Source organism: Nymphaea colorata, chromosome 8 (genome assembly GCF_008831285.2).
Source record: "Nymphaea colorata isolate Beijing-Zhang1983 chromosome 8, ASM883128v2, whole genome shotgun sequence".
Lineage (NCBI taxonomy): Eukaryota > Viridiplantae > Streptophyta > Magnoliopsida > Nymphaeales > Nymphaeaceae > Nymphaea > Nymphaea colorata.
The window spans coordinates 17,728,867-17,748,822 of record NC_045145.1 but is presented as its reverse complement, the minus strand read 5'-3'; the positions used below and the strand labels follow the sequence as shown (position 1 = coordinate 17,748,822).

At 40.8% G+C, this 19,956-nt stretch overlaps 1 protein-coding gene across 1 annotated transcript; it reads left to right on the top strand.

The window, feature by feature from the left end:
- Positions 1–17,004: 17,004 nt before the first annotated feature.
- LOC116259312 (uncharacterized) lies at positions 17,005–19,659 on the top strand. The gene is made up of 2 exons (XM_031637064.2): positions 17,005–18,604; positions 18,848–19,659. The coding sequence occupies exon 1, from the start codon at positions 17,194–17,196 to the stop codon at positions 18,592–18,594; it is 1,401 nt and encodes a 466-aa protein (XP_031492924.1). The 5' UTR covers positions 17,005–17,193; the 3' UTR covers positions 18,595–18,604; positions 18,848–19,659.
- Positions 19,660–19,956: the final 297 nt, after the last annotated feature.

Genomic DNA, 19,956 nt, shown 5'->3' with positions numbered 1-19,956 from the left:
GCGCCTTGGAGGTTGGGTCCAAGTGGCTTACATCGGCCAAAAAAATTTTATTATTATTATGATAACCAAAATTATATATACATGTAAAGCAAATAAAAAGAAATAGATCACCGGTTTTCAAAATATTCAATTTCAATTAGCCTCAAAGGCTATGGTGCAATAAAGTAGCAAGGTTGGAAGTTCGAATCTCATGGTCACTATTAAGATTTAATGTGTTATTCTTCTATGCTGAGTTGAATAATATACTATAAGTTCGAAACAAGGTAGAACCTTGGAAACATAAGGATATTACTTTGAAGTTTTTATGTTCAAAACAGTTTCTTCTTAAAATATATATACATTATTCAATTTGAATTAATCGATTCTAGTTAATTTTTATAACAAAAAAAAAACTTTGGTTTAAGCCCCTATATATACAAGAAAGAATTTTGATAATGTGCTTATGTTTCTCTCTACTTTCAAAGCCTCCCAATGGTGATTTAGAGACAATGACTGTGTGTCCCAGTGTAAAAGGTTGCAAACGTATCTGATTTTCACCTGATTTATAACGTATTTGGTGTCTCTTTTGCGACGGACAATCGATCCTTAAGTGCTTGCGTCGGTGCTGGAAATTGGACCTCTGTGGAAGACAATACGGATACGGATGGGCTCCACTTAGTACTGAATTCATAAGAGTAGTTTCAACTATTTGAATATCAGTAAAAAAAAATATTAAAGAACATACTTGTTTTAGTAAAAATGAAATCATGTAAAAATAGTCAAAATAAAGAGCATCAAGTACTTAAAAATCTTTTAAAACTAACAGTGGCTTTGACAAAGTTTTTATTTCAGAGCGATGAATTTAAAATCCGTCTTGTATTCAAATCTATAGATGCGAGATAAGATGGCGAGTCAGACATATGAATTTTAAAATGTAATAATTATTAATTCATAAGAAGTTGAAGATATGATATCTTGGAAATCTAAGAAGTCCAAATCTCACATCATCTTGAGTTTTAGATCGATGACAACCAAACTCCCTCGACTGATGTTCTACCCATGAAATTGGGTTTAGTTGTTCATAAAGATGTTAATGGATAGGATTTGAATTAGATGTGCCTCATAAGGTATCCAGTAGTTTATAGGATGTTCATATATTTGAATTCAAAAACTGATTCAATCATGAGTTTGAAAAAAAAAAAAAATCTAGGACCCCAAAGTCAGCTTTTAAATTCATAATCGGAAACCAATCCAAATCTGACTTCTAAATTCACATCCCAAATCCGACATTCCCAAATTTCAACTGGATTATGATATGTTTAAAAGTGACTTTTAATGTATAGATAATAGATATAATATATTTACTGAAAGTTGAATCCTGAGCACAATCTGATCATATGCGCATTTAAACTTGATTCAAATTTGGATTTCATTTTTTTAAACCCAAATCTGATCGGACGTAACTTTCTTATACCTGATTTTTTGCACGTAAGCCCTTTGGGTGCAGCTGTTTTTGTTTGCTTTAATATAAGCAGTCTCCTTTATGAGGATATGTACATAAATTGAACGTCCGCAACTTGTTATATTGCAAAATTCCATACTTCTTGCTAAAGGAATCTATTTTACTAAATCAGATGCCACAAAAAGACTCGACACTATTACTCATAAAATCCAAGTCCTTTATTTATTTTTTTAAAATAAATTCGTGTTAGATGTATTATGAATCATTGGCTTTTCTCTGTCCTTGACGACCTCCTTCTAAATGAAGCAATTTAAAATATGTTTATTAAATAGACCATTTGGATCACATCCATTAATTGATTGTGAACAATATTAAGACATAAAATTTGGAGCACATCTTATATATATTATATTGATGAATTTGTATATCCAACAGTTCTCTCCACCTAAGTGGCATCTGAAGGTCCCTACGTCTCTAGGGTTCAGAGGTGTTTCGCAAAAGCATATGTCAAAAACCTGCGCCTTGCACATCAACTAGTATATCATTGTACCTTTTTTTGCGACACAAAAGGTAACTGGGTGCCAACGCCACACTAAGGCTGGACCCATTGTAATTTAAAAAAATGGGGTCAAAATTCCCAAAATTGTATATTAAAAAAAATGCTGGAGTCTGGAAGGCCATTAAAATCATTGGTTTGGAACAGTCTATCATAAGGTTTAATTTATACATGAATTTTTGTGAACTTTTCCATGTATGTTGTGTATTGGGTCTGAATGTCTGCACTGGTATGAATGAATGGCCAGCATTTTTAATCTATTCTTGTTGGTATCCAAATGCTAATTTATCATCAAGAAGAAAAGCAGGGAAAGCCTTCTCTTTTTCACTGTACAGGCATGGGCGTGATTTATCATGAGCGGTGGGAAACATCATAAGTGCTTAACATGCTGTTTGTTGCTGGAATTGTTTGTTTGTGGACGACGGTGGGTCTCGCTCTCCTTGTTGGCTGTCATCAATCCCTTGAAAGATACCATCTTCCATTGCCAGGAACTGCTGCTTACAGCCTCTTAAGAGGCTGCATTTGAGCCTGGGCTTAAAATCAAAGTTGTCTCCGCCATAATGTGGTGACAGTCAGGGGCGGAGATAGATGGAGGCACCATGTTCAATGTGGGATTTGAGTGGACCTGGCTTCAATTATGACAAAAAATCGAAACAAACAGATGACGAAGGAATCGGCATGCAGATCCTGATGAAGTTCGATTTACAGTTTCATGGATATTTGAAGTTCCAAAGGAAAAATGTTCAGTTGTTGAGGCTTTTGCAGAAACATTTTACAGGGCTTTGGAAAACCAATCATTTTTTTTCTTATGGTTCATGTGCTTCCGATATATGAGAAATTAATGATATGGAAGATCATTAATGTTCATAATGGCGACTACCCATCCTCAAAATGAACGCGTCTTCTTCAAAATCATGCGTATATTGAGCTCTAGCGCGACCTTGCCTTGTTAGGGCGAGCAGAAGGATGATCTTCCAACCCATGTTTTTCCCTAAAAATCTCCACAATCAAAGGGTATCAGAAACACAAACTTAAGATCTCGGACGCGTTTTCATGATTCTCTGGTTAGAACATCAGAAGGAAGCTCCAGCTCTGCGTCAATGGCGTCCTGGACAAAGATCACAAATACCCACAGGATGTATCTGTAATTCTACCAGCATCCATCCTTTTTTCCTTTTCCCCTCATGGGTACAACTTGACAGCCTACAAGGATAAAGGGAAAATCGACTGCCGGCGTCTTTAGGGGGTTGTGTGCTTAGATCTCGTCTAGCTTTCTTGTTTCTTCCCCAGATATGCTCGCTCTCTCTTTCTGTGAACAAGAGCTCTGCTTCTGTTCTTTTTCGAAGGAACAGACACAGATCGGAAGTAGCTTGTGAGCGAAACAATGATGGATAAGGGTGGTGGCGTGATGCCTGAGGCCCCCACGTGCAGCCTCTGCGTCCAACACGCACAATGAAAGATTCCTTCTCATCAATGTTACCAGAATGGGTCTGTGAACAGAGTCGGCGATGCCGCGGCCGGTTCACCGGTTCAATAAATGGGGAAATAAATCTTTTTTAAAAATAAAATAAAATAAAAGCATCTGTGTATAAACATTAACTAAAAATAAAAAAAATATTAGACATTTTAAAAGAATAAAAACCGATACGCGACACTCCCGAATCGGCCAAGAATTCGAAGAGGTTGCCTAGTTGCATGACAGTGCCTCCCGTGTCTTTGCCTCGATCCCAACTCCCAATCTTGCCGATGTAACGTGGGGCGAAAGCTCATTTTGCAACATTTTCTACGCGGTTTTGGTAGACTAACTGCAGTTGATTAAAGAAAATTATTCTTACTTCATGATTCTGATTGGCAAATTCGTACTTGCTCCTGTTGTTAAACAAAGTTTACGCCTTTTTCTGACTAAAATATATGTGTTTTTTTTATGTGAAGAGAAAACAAACGCACGTCTTTCCTTCTCTCTCTTTGAAACCAGTTTTATTCTGTAATTTTTAGCGTCGTTAACTACTGCGAAATGAACATGCCAGGATGAAGATTTAGTTGGCATATAAAGTGGTGGTGGAGCTGTCAACTTGTAAGGTAGGAGGGAACCAGAAAAAGCAATTTCTGTTGAGCAGCTCACTTTGTGGTCATTATCTAGAAAATGGATCAGATGCTGTTTTGACACAATTCCTAACACGTCTCCCTTTACTTTCAACTATCCATCTAATCGGAGCTTACATTGAACAGTTGCCTCATAATTCTGGTTAGATTCTCACTCAAGTTGAAGGAAACAACATGGTCTTATTGCTTCATTCTTCATTTCTGTTTGTTGTTCAGAAAATCAATGTCCTTTTTTCTTTCTTTTCTGAATATGTAAAACTTTTATAGCAGCTAAACATATAGAGTAAATGAAGTGAATTTTCGATACCTGCAGACTCCAGAACACGCATCAAGTTCCAGCAATAATCTCAATCAAAAGTTACTCAGAAAATCTACTCTAAGAGGTCAGTTTGCAGAAAAGGGTAGGAAACATCTGGTAGAGCAACTCCACATGCAACCGAATCTCAAGATAGGGGGTGTTTATGCGCCTCTGTGAGGGAGGGTACAGGCTACGGTGAGATCTAAAAAGATCCCCAGATCAGGCAGCTGAAGCTGATCACGAATCTGACATTGTTTAAGTGAGACAATCTTGAGAGTTGGTTCTCTAAGATGGAAAAAAACAGGAGAATTTCCTCTTTGTTTTGTCTAAAGGTGTTGCCAAAAACTGTTGCCAATCCTCTGTGTCAGACATTCGAGCTAAAGGTGTTGCCAAAAACTGTTCTAGTCATGTCCATTGTGAAAAGCTAAGGTCTCTTTAGAGGGCCCTTGATGTGAGAAACAGAGCATCACTTTCATAAAATGCAGCACAGCATTTTATCACAGTTGATCAATTTGGCAGAAGGGTGAGAAGCTAATTAACTGTTTGCTTCTCTTCTACCAGAAGGCTTGTGATCAAATGCCTTCTTCATCTCTCTTCCTAGATTGATGTGCAAAGAGCTCCTCCTCGAACACCACAGTGGTACAATCAACCAGGCATTCTTCCTTCACTTATCGTTGGAAGGAAGAGACAAGAACTGTCGATTCGAGGGTCTGATGATCATCATGAGTTTTGAGGTGAGCTTGTGCGTGGTGTTCCAAGGTTTGAACCCCGAGGCGCCCACTCACTACACAAGCCAAGCATGTCATTATGTTTTAGGTGTTGGCGGAAGGGAAGAACAAGAGATTAACAATCAAAATATTGGGTTTACATAAAAGAGATGCTCAAAAAAATTCACTTCCAACTTCAATGACCGACGAATCAAAAACTATACATAAGTCGTTAGGAATCTGATCGAAGCATCACATGTCTGTTCCTTATGATCAACATGCACCCAATGCAGATACAGATTCAATAGGCAATCCAAACATCAATTTGAAATGTAGGAGACCTGAGCATGCTGGTTTAATGGAGATTTGGTTGGTAGTACTAGAACTCGTCTCCCCTGGATCCTGCAAAGTTTTAGTCTGACCAGGAATACCAGAGCTGGATTTGCTAAATTAATTAAGTTGATTTCAGCCAAGCTAAGTTGAATAAGATTCCTTGTTGAGCAATTTTTGCCGGAGTTTCAGCTAGGCTTGGCTAACATAGTGGGCTAGGTTGGGTGGTACCTGGGTCAAGGTCCACTCAAAATTTGGCCGGATCAGGTTTCTACAAAACTTTAAATATGGCCTCTATTATGCTTAACCTAGAAAGTTTTATGTATATAGACTAGGCCAACTTAAGGGCTAGGCTAGGTTTGCTAGGCAAGTTGCTTCCCTAGCCTAACTTACCTAGCAAACCTAGAGTAATACTTAACTCAGTTGGCCTAGTCTATGCTCTATCTTAAGGGCATTTTCCTAGCCCAATCAAGAAGGCAGTAGGCACCATAAAAAAATACTACTTCATAACTTGTCAAAATCAAAATGCTACAAAAACCTTTATTATTAGGCGTTCAACAGCCTGCCTCGTTGCTTGTTCAAGCGTCTAGAAAGATCTATGACCTAGGTCAAACTGGATCCTGAAATATGGTACATGAAAAACAAGATCTAGATCCAAGTTCTGCCCAGTATGTAGATCCACACATAGATATGAATGGAAGTGTAGCTCTAAATCAATAATTTGACAAGCTCCTGACGATGAAGAGCCACCTAGCTCGACTTTCAACTTTTGTTTCTCATATTCTGTTTGAGTTCTTTCTTCTTTATTGGCATTCTTTATTTTGTGCAGAAAACTTCAACTACACAAGATTGTGTGAAATTTGAGGTTGCAGTCATTCTCTAAATGAAAATCCAGATGTTCAAAGTGATTTTACGAACTATAGAATTAAGAATATCCATCTAATGACTCAAGCAATTCAATACTTTAGCTGGCCTCAGCTAGCTTAGCTTAGAATAAACAGGTTGCATTTGATTCAGCTTACAAATAAAAAAAAAAAATCTATAAATTTGTATTGGTGCAGATCTCCAAAAACAAAAAATTCAAATTCAAAACTAAACCAAATTCATGCGTATGCTGAACTTCTTTCTTATTACGAATTGTTGGGTGAAAAAGGGTTCGATTGCCAATGAGAACAATAACAAACCGTTGAATATTTGGGAAAACATAAGGGCCTTTTGAATGCCCCCCCTTAAATAACTTTGTTATGTGAAAATCAAATTCTCTGAAAATTTGATTAGTGACACGAGTTTCAAAAACCTGGTTTGGATGTTCAGACTATAAGATAAAAACCTGCGGGAATTCGGCTTTATCCGAAAAATCTGGGGGCGACATGTTTTCTTTGCCCTTCATTGAAACCGGGTTTTGGCAAAAACCAACTTTTGATGTCGTCCAGACGCATTTGAAGTGACATTTTGTTGTCAGTAAAACACCCATAAACCTATATGGCTTTCACCATGCAAATCTTTTAAGTAGACAGTAGACTGCCCCCCTCTTTTTGCAGTTGTCAACATAAGGTTTTCATTATAAAAGCTGAAGTATCGAGCTCGTATTTGAGGTTACACCTAAAAAGTAAACCCCAAAATGAAATTTTTAGCTTTTGACTTCGTCATGGCTTTTTTTTATCTTGTTTCAATAGGGAAGCTAGGATTAGGCAAACCTCTATATATATATATATATATATATATATATATATATATATATATATATATATATATATATATATATATAGTAGTTGATAACAGTCCCCCATCTAAACAGACCTGAGCAATAAAATGAAATAAACAATATAGTCCACATAGAACACACGTAGTAAACAAGAATTGATAGTTTTGCAGCTATGGTAGGAGGGTGTCCCTCCTAAAAGGGGGATCGATTTTGCGTGCAAATTTTACCAAACTCCTTTAGATGCTTTTCTTCCTCCATCCGCAACCTGGAGCACCGCCGTTGCACCCAATACCTGCTTTTTCGTTAGCGTTTGCTTAACCACCTGTCGGTCAAACCAAACGATAAACGGTGTGAGGGATCCTCTAGGGACTAATGGGTAGCGGGTTTGAATATGTAATTTGATATGGACATGCTCCATTGATTTGAAACCCAACATACATTCCAAAGGGGATATGCAAAATACATACTTTTGATGACTTTTAATGAGAGTTGAGTTGAAGAACTACTTTATGACCCCGAGTGTAAGACGACATGCTTATCGAATGATGGGTAAATTGAAACACACAGGATCCTTGCGAGACTATGTGAAGACCTATCAAAGACTTATGTAGGATTTACCTGATATACCGGAACAAGATAAACTTGATTGGTTTATTTTGACACTTCAACCTTGAGCACAATTTATCCAAAATGAAAAGAGGTAATCCAAGACCTTGGATGATGCTTATGTAACAGTAGAGCGCTTGATTGGAATGAACCCAATCTGTCTAAATTTGAGGCAGAATCATTGGACAGTAACAAAGGTGCCAAATGACCCGAAAGATATTAAGAAAAGTTATTGGTCGAGATCAACTATAGGCCGCACATCAAATAGTTTAGCTGATCAGCACGAAATTTGGCTGTGGAGATGAGATCTGCAAGCATATCCCCCACCACGTTACTTGTCATATCTTGCGCTCATCTGAGTGGGCGAATGAGGTGATCAAGATGGTGACAACATCTGTATCTTCTTGCTGATGAATTAGGACAGGGCTTAGCTAAGAATGGAAGATATGTTCTACCTTTTCATGTCAGCACGAAACCTTTGTGTGGTTATTAATTATCGGGGTTGTAGTGAGAAGCTAATAATCACTCATCGTGCCTATGGAAGAAGGGACTCGTGAAATCTAAGGGATTTCACAGTATTAATACTATTACTTCTTAGTGGCTTTCTTAAAAGAATAAAATTTAAAAATTATTGTGAGGGTTTTAAAGAAACACCCTATTCTCAACTTTGATGCTTTGATGTGGCCTCTTGTGATGGGCACGCCAGGTTTCACATCATTCTCAAGTAAAACCATAATACTAGGTGTCAAGTCCACTCTCCAAAAGCAGGGACCCAGTAGTGACGCTCATCAAAGACTTGCACCCATCTATGTCTCGATTTTAATTTTGGAGCTAAAGGCGAACTTTTTAGAGTATGATTACATAAACTTTACACAATCATGCTACATCTTCTTTGAACTTGTTCAAGATGGGGAACATGTGTTCGCATCTAGAGGGGAAGATGGTGGCTCCAATTGTGAAACCAGCTATATTGCATCATAGCCAAAGGGAACACAGGTTCACCTACAGAGCAGCTGCAGCTGGCTGACCAGTACTCTATAGTGACACAAGTGGCGCGTCACAATAGGCCGCCGGACCAACCACCGGCGGCCTGCCACCTCATGTGGCGGAGCTCAATGGGGCCCAAAGATTCAGACATTGTAGCAGCAAGTGGTTGGCCCAATTCTTTGGTGGAGCTTTGGATCCCAATAGGCCTGATGCCATAGCGAGCCAATTATTGGACGCAGCAATGATCAGTGGCTGCTGTTGCACATCTACAATATGGGATCACCGACTGTTTGGATCTCTTTGGTTTTACACTTTTGGTGAGTTTTTGTCACTTGTGTTTAGAAAAGTTGGATGAGATCAATGAGGGCGAGGATGTAAAGTTTCCATTAGAAAATGATTTGGGCATTTGGTAGATGAGCAGATCTACTCTCATGGCTTACAATGCATGGTGGCTGGGTCCCTCTCTCTCAAGCTTGCGACGAACTCGAGAAAGCCGAATGAATTTTCCACATCTGCTGATTGCAACTCGCTCAGGAACATTAAATTGGTATGACATGACTAATTTTACACATTGGTAGTCTGTGAAAGGCCCCGATCGAGTGTATCTGATGCTACAACCATGGAGGAGGAAGGTTATCTTCTCTCGATCGGGTTCTGTGGCCTGACTGCTATGGCTTTCTGGTCTGCATCTTCACTGTTCTTCACAAAATCAAGCTACCCATTGGGTGAGTGCTGGAAACAGTGCGTCCAGGGCTCAATTTAACGTAACATTATCTCATAAAAACCATGGTTTCTGGACCAAGTTTATCTTGAATAGCTTGATCACTAAGAGAACCATGACGCCATTCTCTCAACCACACCTTAAATTCTCTCCCTTACAAGGTGCAATCTGTCTTACAGCACGTCCAGAGAACAGTTTGGCGAAAGTTAGGCAGTTGGGTCGAATGTGGACAAGACAATGAGAGAGAGAGAGAGACAGAGGGAGAGAGGTTCTCCACCAGCACCACCACTTTGAACTCTGCCAAGGTCAGATGAAGAAGACAGGTCCACCAACTCAACCTAATCAGACAGTCTGATAAAGATACTTTTCTGTATTTTCCTTCTCCCGTTTGAGAAAAGTTGTTCATAACACTAATTTCATTGTATGTATGGATCGATCCAGATCATGCTGAAAAGCTTCAGTCCACATTTAAAATGCTTGCATTTTGAGTTCTGCACAAAAGCTGATGCATGTGGCTTGTAGGAGTGCACATGAGATGGATTTGAATTGAATAATTAAGCACTAAGTCTGGTTTGGAGTGGATTCTGCGGCGCTCAGAAACAAAATCCCGAACCATGCATTATGAAGCTGTTGTGCACTCACCAGTTCCATAAAGTGGAACTGAATCATCTGCAACACATGGAAAGTGATCCTCAACAACATGGCAGGGCTGTTCACCGTGTCTTACTGTTTGAGAGCGTTGCCACAGAAACCATGTTTTACCGTCTTATTTCTATTAAAAAAAAAACGTTTTTTTTTCACTTATCTGGGTGTTTTTTCACATTTTTTATTTACTTCATTTTTATTTTCATATTTTTTTTTGCATTTTTCTTTTAGGACAGTTTTTGTTTTTCCTTTTGAATTTGCCGAGATTTGGAAAGGCTTACCTTTAAGGAGCTTCCTTATTTGTGAGTGAATTTTAGTGAAGATGAACCAACAAGAGCCTCCCTATTTGACTTGGGATGAAATTAAGGCCTTTGACCCAGAACTTAAAAGTTCAATATTAGATTGCCCATCTGTTGGCATAGTTTGGTGTGAGACTACCTAATTCTAGCCTCCAGAATCAACATCTCTCTCTCTCTCTCTCTGGCGCGCACACACACACAAATACATGCTATGCATTTGAACAAGAATTCAAATAGTAAAAATAGAGGATTAGATCCATCAAAAATAAGAATCAAAGTTTGGCAGCAGGTAGAGTTAGTAACAGACACATCGACACAGGACTAAACTTCGAGGGTGTTACAATCCACCCCCTTAAGACTACAATCCACCCCCTTAAGGCACATGCATTCGCGCATGTGGGACCCCAGGACCGAGTGTTGAACGAGCTTTGAATACCACTGTAACAACTCGACCCACTTCTAAGCTCGGGCCCTTGATTCAAGGGATCCTAACCCGTCCCCTAGCAGTGTCGGTTTCAACTCCACAAAGGCTAGGAATCAGGACGATCATCTCATTAATGATCTCTCTTTATAAGCCTTTGAAGATCCCTCACAATCTTCGATACAGGACTAAACTTCGGGGGTGTTACACATACTCTTAACAATTTCGCTCCTCCAAAAGACAATAGAAAACCTTATAATTAAGTTGTCCTGGATCCTGGAAGCAAAGACAGAGCCATAAATTTTCTTTTCATGGGGTATTAAATATATAGTTAACAAAATTTTAATTGACCATAGGACATTGATTCGGATCTGGTAGGGCTATCCTATGTAATTGGATCTAAGTTCTATCAATTTTCAACAGTGAATGAACGTTTCAAAGGGTGGGCTCCGTGTCTGCCCCTGCCTGAAAGATACGACCAATTTTGGCCTATAAGAGAGACGCTGCTAAACAATAAAACCATGGGTCCATGACGGTTTGCTTGTCACCATGGCGCACCTCACTAAATCAACCCTTTGGGTCTAATGCTAAAGTTCTTTGATAGAATGTAAGCAATGTAAACGCTGGCAGAAAAAAGAATGGATTCATTAGATTAACCCAAACTTCTGATTTGGTCAAATATTGCAACGAATTCATGATATTTTGGAAATGTTATATAAATATCGGGCAGACTGGACATATTGGTAAGCAGGAAAGCAAATAGGCTGCACAAACAGACAAAAACTATCCAATCGCCACCGATTATTTTTTGAATACCACCTTATGAAAATTTGAGATCTGGCTGCTAAATGTGCATGTGGCTGCACAACTTGGATTATACATTCTGGTCTACCAAAAATGGCAGTGCACTAGGCAAAGTATACACTGCCAATTTCACTCTGTGTTTTTGGAGTTATTTGGTTGACAAAAGAAGGTGAAACAGTTCGATGGTATCTAGAGAGGTTGAACTTGGAGTGGGTTCATAGCTTACCGAGCACCCGGACCTAGTCTTGCCCATGTAGTTGCCTAAAACAAGTTCCGCTTTAATTTGCTCACTCAAATTCTGGCATGTACAAATGCTGGAAACATTTGCATAGTCATTAAACTCGCTGATCTAAGTAGTGAGTCATCCGAGGTGGCTAGGATCATCCCTTTACTGGGTCACAAGTCAGAGCTTAACAAGTCAGTTGGGATCGTCAACTAATTACATGTTCTTTTGTGTCGTGGATTTTTCAATACCAAAGTCTCTGATTAATTTTTTAAATTGTGAAATGTCATTAACTTTACTAAATATACCCGAAGATTCATATCACATGTTATTCAGTTTCAATTGATTAAAAAAAAATCAGACATAAAGTCCCTACAAACTTATCTTCATCTATTTATAGAATAAGTACACTACAAAAGTTTAAAACCTAACCCAACAGAGTTGTCGAGTAAACTCTTTGACCTGATAATCTAGCCTGGCCAGTCCGAGTCACGAGTTCGACAACTATGATATATGCAACAAGATTTTAGATTTGCTATGGATTTAGAATATCGCTACCTAATTCAGATCAATTGTTAATGTGATCATGCATTTTTACCAAGCCATGCTGATTGGACCTAGTGGCGGAGCCACATACGGGCGGGTGTGGGCAGTTGCCCACACTAACTCCCGAATGTTTATTTATTTTGACGTTAATATATTCAAATATTTGTTCTATTGTATATATATATACATTTATTAATGCTCCTTCAAATATGAAAATAGTGCTCCTCCAAAAAAATTTTTCTGGACCATCTTTGACCGTTTTTTTGTTTTGTTACTGATTTGAAAAAAGAACGTAGATTTGTAACTTTACCTGACACGGGCAAAGTTTGATCCATCCTTCCCCTAACCGATCAATACATCCCGAATGGGGATCCAGTGCATAGTTGGACCTAGTCCGAATCACAATCCAAGCTTTTAGCTAATATTTTGAGAGACTTGGCCTTTGCTCCTCGCATACTTTAGTTTAGTTTTTGCAAAGATCAGGTGCCAATCTAATTTAGACAAGTTACTGACTGCCTACCAACCGCCGCTGACTCGATAAATGTAGACACCTACCATCCACATTCACATTCACATTCATATGTAAGAACACTGAGCCCAACTGTTTTGAAGGATTTGGCATCTACATCAGAAATACTCTGCAGGATTGACTTTCAACAATCACAAACTCCCATAGCTTTCTCTGTCGATGACGGGAGAAGGCACTGTTTTTTCTGAGACGTGTCCCTCGACTCACCGCATGTCCTGCTCTCATTTGTCCATGGCGGCCCTATTACACAGATATATATAAAAGTCTACCACATATTAAAAAGGTTGGGATAATCACTCATCGCATGTTCCACTCTGATTTGTCCATGCATGCAACGTGTACTGTACTCCTCGACATGAAAAAGAGAAGACCCATATCGATATTATCGACAGAGAGCTGCCTCCTCCATTGGCTGGACTTGAAGGCCGGAGTGGCCCTGCTTACTTACAGTAAAGGGTAGCGATGCAGGTCTTTATCGTTCTCTTGTTATGAGTTATGACAAAGGAAACGATTCAGGGGCGTGTTTGATTCGTCGAAAAATGTTCATACCTGATATGTGCAGCTAGAAAATTCCTTTCTCTTTAAGTTTTGTGTACAATGCAGACGTGTCCCCACCAGAAATATCTTGTCCGGACAATCAAACACGACCTAAATCTTCTGCAGCTAAGGAGTTTTATGCATAGCCAAGCCACCGCCTCATTCTTCCGCCCATATCAGTTCTAAAGAAGAAGAAGAAGAATTGTTAATGCTCCATATCAGAGCGTGTTCATCTGATACCAATTGATATTTTTTTTAGATCAAACTAAAACACTGTAAGTTTTTTTTTTTTTTTAAATCCAAAAAAAAGGAGGTCTTGTTGACCTATACCAACTAATAGCTAAGGCGTCGATATCATTATTTACAGCATCGGAAGAAACCATTCAAAACCTTGCGGCCATATTTCCTAGTAAATATTTTTTAAGTAGTAACCAATTTTTCTGATTGTGTTTGTCATTATACGGCTGCAGGTTTACTTCTCGCAAAGCATTGGACCTCTCACAATAACAAACAATTAACTAGCATGAAACTCGAACATCATTTTCAATCCCTACATAAATCTATGCGCCTCCTACATTGTTTATCTAATTAAGACAAGTTTCATTCACAGTTTATCACATTGTCACCAAGTTATGATGATGGTTAACTGTAAGATGCATGTAATCCCTCTTCCATTTATTGTTTCGGAGTTACAGAGGCAAGTCTCCCTTCATGTGGTCTCATTAAACGATTTATTCGATAAAAACAAAGCAAAGAAATCTTAAGTATTCAATCTGCGAGAATTTTCTAGAGTTCATGGCTTCATTTCCTTGCAGTTTTACATGACCGGTGTATATGGAAGTATAATCAAAGTGGCATGTCAGTTTTCTACCCAAAAATTATATCCTTCACTACTAAAATTAATGAGTAAGATGGTGGGGAATGGCTACGAGGTATGTGCTTGAAATTTATTGCAACTTGCCATCCTCTTGTTTGATTTATTAGTAGCAGTATTGTTGTGAGACAGGCAACAAGGGTCAGCTACCTTGCCAACCTTCACAAAATTAAATATGGTCAAAGAATGCCTGATTGGTTCCCACCTGCTTTGACTCCAATTTCATATGTCAACCAACAACGATATAATTTCTTGATTAAAAGAGAACAAGTGGAGTGTTTCATTTTACGATCCGGCTGAGTGCTGAAACCACGGCCATTTCCCTCGTTCCCTAAACGTACCTCACTCTACTATGCTTCAACTTGTATATTGGTGCTCCTAATTTACAGCGCAAGGAATTGACGCTTCAGGAGCTCGAAACAGAGACTATATAATCTTTTTGATTGGCAAAAATAAACCTAGCTAAGAGTAAACTCATATTTTGGATTTTCTATCCTTTTATCTCATAACCAAACAAAAGTTTGTTTGATAATTTTCTTTCCACGAAATTCAAAGGGGTTAAAGTAAAAAATGTTAAGACATGCAGCTAGCTGGCTAGCATATCTTAATAAGTTGGCATGCATAGTCTCCTTTAATTTTAGTGTCACTTTTTTCTTCTTTTTTGTAAAAAGAACTTGGTGAACTGCCTGAATTTAGAATCAAGGGGGATTTGGTGTAGTTGGTGAGCTTTCAGCTTTCGGCATAAGAGTCATGTCTTGCATAGATAGGTTAGTCCCTGGAAGTGAAGGCTTTATGCTTATAGTTTTATGTGCAATTTTACATTATAGGGTAACAAGTTAACGTAAAAAAAACCCTAGAGTTCCATAATTGGAAAATGCTACCTTATTACTACGTTCATATTTTACCTTCCTAAGATCAAAATGTGAAGGCCGTAATATTTCAAGAATCTGGCTTTGGTTCGGATCTCTAGGCTTGACCATGTCTACCTTAATTGGATCTGATTTAATTGGGTTGTTGTTCAAGTTTTGGACTTGGCTTTGAATTTTGAAATCGGTCTTGAATCCGGCTTACTTTATATCCGACAATAACACGCAAACCGTACACATACAAATTTGAATGCAATTAATATCATGCACAGTATGTGAACTCGATTATTGACCGGATCGATCCCATTGTTCTTTACGACGGTCGCCTTGACTTGTTAAGGCAGGACGCCGGAGGTCTGCAAGCGCCATTTGATAAAGTCAGCCTTCATTTCAGATGCACCAGCTTCCGGGAAAACGAGAGAATCAAGACAGCAAGGGGAGAAGAAAGATGGCAAAGGACTCAGAAGTCACAGATTCACTTGGCGGCCATTAACAGCCCAATTAAGCTCATGGAAAACGCGAACTAGAGACTGCAAGACCTTACACGAATCTCAAGAAGCTTTTTATTTTCATATAGATATTTTTAAGTATTTTCTTTTCGTTTACATATTGGTATCATTTTTTTATACCTGGTGCTCTTTAACCAAAATTTTCTGGCTTCGCCCCTAAGATGTACAAGGTCAAGTGTAGGCGACTAAGGGAACAACATCTTGACCAGAGGCCCTTTGGATGCAAGTATATTACATATTAGAGGAAGAATTTATTCTTCCTTTGGAGAACTGCCTCCCCTGCTAAATGCATGAGGAGCATTTTGCTTGTTGGAATTTAAAAGAAGGTCCTCCCTAACTACGTTCATTCTTTTTGGATATTTTTCATGAAAGGCTTTAGGTGATCACAACATGCAAACGCCTCTCAACCAAGTAGAACCAGCAAACAATCAGCTATCTACCATCCACGGACCGGAACCAATGCAATGAGCTCCTAAGAAAAAGGCGATATTAACAACACTAATTGTTTGGTACATCTAGAGAGGCTTGAAGGGCCCCCACCATCACGTATGGTGACTGGTGAGTGAGATGTGTAGGGATTGAATGGAAATTGTGATGCAGCAGCACATAGAACAGCATTGCGTTAGATTACCGAGCATCGAATGCGCGGTTACGCAGCGATGACGATGATAGTAATAAATGAAAATCGCCGGAATATCGGCCGGCCGGTGAGCATGGCAGATGTGAATCGAGAGCAGATATGACTTCCTTAAAAGTCAGGCATGTGCCTCGAAACCCATCGGTTCTTCTTCAATTTCTAATGCGAAACGGAAACCGAGGTTTAGAACACTGCCCGGATCCCTTGCTGTAACGATGAAAATGACAAGGCCTGAAAACAAGGAATTCTTATTACCAACGTTGGGGAGGCTGTCTCTTTTCGAGCCACTCGAAAATTTCCGTTCTTACATAACGACGCTGCTCCCTTCGATCTTCTGTGATGTGCTTATTGTTTAAGCACACAATTGATTTTTTTTTTTTCTTTATTTAGATCTTCGCTTTTCGAAATAGAATAAGAGTTTTTGGTTTCTTGAACTGGCTTCGCAGCTTCAATTTGGTCGCCTGCCCACCTCATTCTTTTTTTCACAAAATCCACCTCCCCCAACCAATCAAATCCACCTCTTTCTCTCTCTACCCATTCTTTCTCTCTCATGGGTTCTCTTCTCTTTCTTGGCCTTTGACCCAGGTGGCATGCTCTGATTGGATGAGCAGTGGACCCACTTCCCAATATCCACCAAATCTTTTAAGTGGAAACGTGCATACAATATGCTTGCCCTCCCTTTTCTTTCTCTCTTTGTGCCTCCACAGTTAGTTTCTCTCTCTAAAGTCTCGGCCATCTCTTGATGGTCTTTCTTCCGAGCTGCTGCTGCTGCTGTCGCTGCTGCTTGTGTTTGTGCTTCTGCCTCGTCTCGTTTCTGCCGAGTTGAAGAGCCACCACCACCTCACGGAAATGGATTCCGGCAACAGCTCCTCCAGAGACGTCGATCTGGTGTCCAGTGCGGAGGAGGACTACGACGACCCTCACCACCCCTGCGGATCTCCGCCTTCCTCCTCCGCCACCTCCCGCTTTTTCCTCGGCAACCAAATCCCACCACCGGCGCCCTCCACCTCATCGCCCTCCTTGTTCGACTCCTTCTCGTCTTTCCTCGAACCTCTTCCGGGGTCCCCCAATCTCGAACCCGGCTGGCAGAGGAGCGTCAAGAGGCTCGCCTCGTCTCCCATGGCCGCCCTCTCTTCCTCTTCCCCCTCGCCCTTTGTTGGTGCAACGACCCCTATTAATTCGGGAGCGGTCCAGCCGTCTGAAGCCGGAAGCATGTACCAGAGGACCGCCGGGGAGGCGGTTGGATCGGCCCCACCGGCCGCGAAAAGCGGCAAAAAGCGGTCGAGGGCGTCGCGGAGGGCGCCGACCACTGTTCTCACGACGGACACCACCAATTTCAGGCAGATGGTCCAGGAATTCACAGGTATTCCCGCACCACCCTTCGTTTCTACATCCCCCTTCTCTCGAACTGCCGCCCGGCTTGACCTTCTAGCCGCGGCCGGCGGCGGGCCCGGTGCTGCTCCACCTCCCTTTCTCCTTCGCCCCTTTCCTCAGAAGCCTCAAATCCTCACCATGGCTAACACTACCATCAACAACAACACCGGCAACAACTGCAACAATGATGTGTCCCCTAACAACCCTTCCTCCTCCGCCCCAACTGCTGCTTCCCTGGGCACGGAATCAGCGCAGGACTTCTTGCTCCGGCGCCAGCACGACGCCCATTCCGGCCCTCTGCAGGCTTCTAACTTGCCTAACACTCTATTTAGCCTCCAATCCCTCATGAACTTAGCACCATCCAAGTTTCAATTGCCCAATTTCCTTCCCGGGAAGCTGCCGTCAGCGGGTCTTTCGCCGTTCCAGATGCCGCCGATGTCCACGACTATGAGCGTAGGTGCCGAGATGCACAGCGTAGGCGGAGTCTTGGACGAATTTGGCGGCAGCGGGTGTCATGTGGGTCTGAGCAGCCAAGGCAACGTGGGCGCTCCCAACATGACCAACAGCATGAACATGAGCAGCGGCGACCTTCCCACCGTTGGTTCCTCGCGAGTGTTTCTCGGGGGGATTGCTGATGGTGGTGGTGGCGGCGGTGGGGGCAGCGGAGGCGGTGGTGAGAGCAACGAGAACCAAGTGGGCATCCGCCCGCTGGTCGCCGTTGGCGGTGGTGACCTGTGCAATCCCCAGAGAGGTGGTGGAAGCAGCTGCAAATTGAACTACAATGCTTCCTCCTCCGACTTCCACGTGGAGAAAGGGTCAGAAGGGATGTCAAGAGGGGAGGGCATGGTCGACTCCTGGATTTGTTCATCTGATTAGCGTCCGCAGGGTATGGTTCGAGATTGCTTCCATCCTTTTCTCTTTTGACCCATAAACGGAGAGAAGTGAACGACAAAAGATTTGAGGCTGTATCTTACATAAATACATAGATTAGATTAAGCCTTTCTTGGCTGCTTCTCTTTTTCCTCTTCTTTGTAAGATATTGCTTAGTTTTAGATACGGGCACACCTCCATTAAGTTTATATTCGATATGATATCCTTTTCAGTCTCTCTGTTGAATAAATTCTTTCAGGGTCGGGGGCAGTTTTGGTGAGCGAGAAAGAAAAAGAGGATGAGGAGGAGGGGGAGGACAAAGAGATCGAATTATGTGGAATCTGCATGATGAGCACTCTGAGAATAACCGCGGTTCTTTGTACAAGAGGTGTTCGCTGGAAAGAACTCTCTCTCTCTCTTTTCGATTAATTAGAAGGAACTCTCTTTCAGAAGGAAGGAGCTGAAAGAGTGTGACAAAGAATGGTGGCTGACAACCACTCGGCCTGGCCCGCCTTCTCCTCCTTCCCTCCATGGGAGAGATCATCATGAGAGTGTGGAAGAAGAGATAACCCAAGTTGGGGAGTGATGAATCCATGGCTGTTTTTTTCTTCGTATATGGAGGGTGACATGTGACTCTTTACGCAATCATGGTGGCCCATGCCAGTGAATGATCCTCCTGGTGTTTAGTAATGATGGCATTGCCAAACATCGTCTGTCCTTTGGAGTCATCATGGGAGAGAGAAGAGAGGGGGGCCTTCTTCCTGTTCCTGTTCCTGTTCCTCTTCTTCTTCCTCCCTCCTCCTCCTCTTTAGTGCTCTTCTGGCTTCTTTCCCTCCCCAAAAAGCCCATTGCCTTTTTACATGAAAAAAGCATCATGCTGGTACTGGCACTCATTTCTTAGTCTTAGAAAAAGGAGAAAAGCCCACTTTGTTTTATTGATTCAGTCAGACCATCGAATTTAATATTGTTAACCCTCCTTGTATTTAAAGAAAAAGCAGGCTATAGCAGACGATTCATTAACGTAGAACACCATAATCTTCAAAAGAAGAGTGTCTGCTTGTTATTAATTAATTGATCTGTGGGAATGCTGCTGATTACTTCTTTGATCATTTGACATTAACACCTCTCGGCTGATCCCCATGTACCAGAAATGCTGGTTCCGTTTCGAGGATTTGTCAATTGCTGGCATTGAATGCGGGGATTTCTTTTTTTTTTTTATATATGCATAATAGTCAGCGATTCCCCATTTCACTGTCTTTGTTTTTCTTTTCTGCGTTTAAATTATTAATAGGTAAACTACCCAACGTAGGGGAAACGGCTCGAGGGGTCGCCATGGATGAGCCACCGAATTGGTCAACTGCTAAGGCC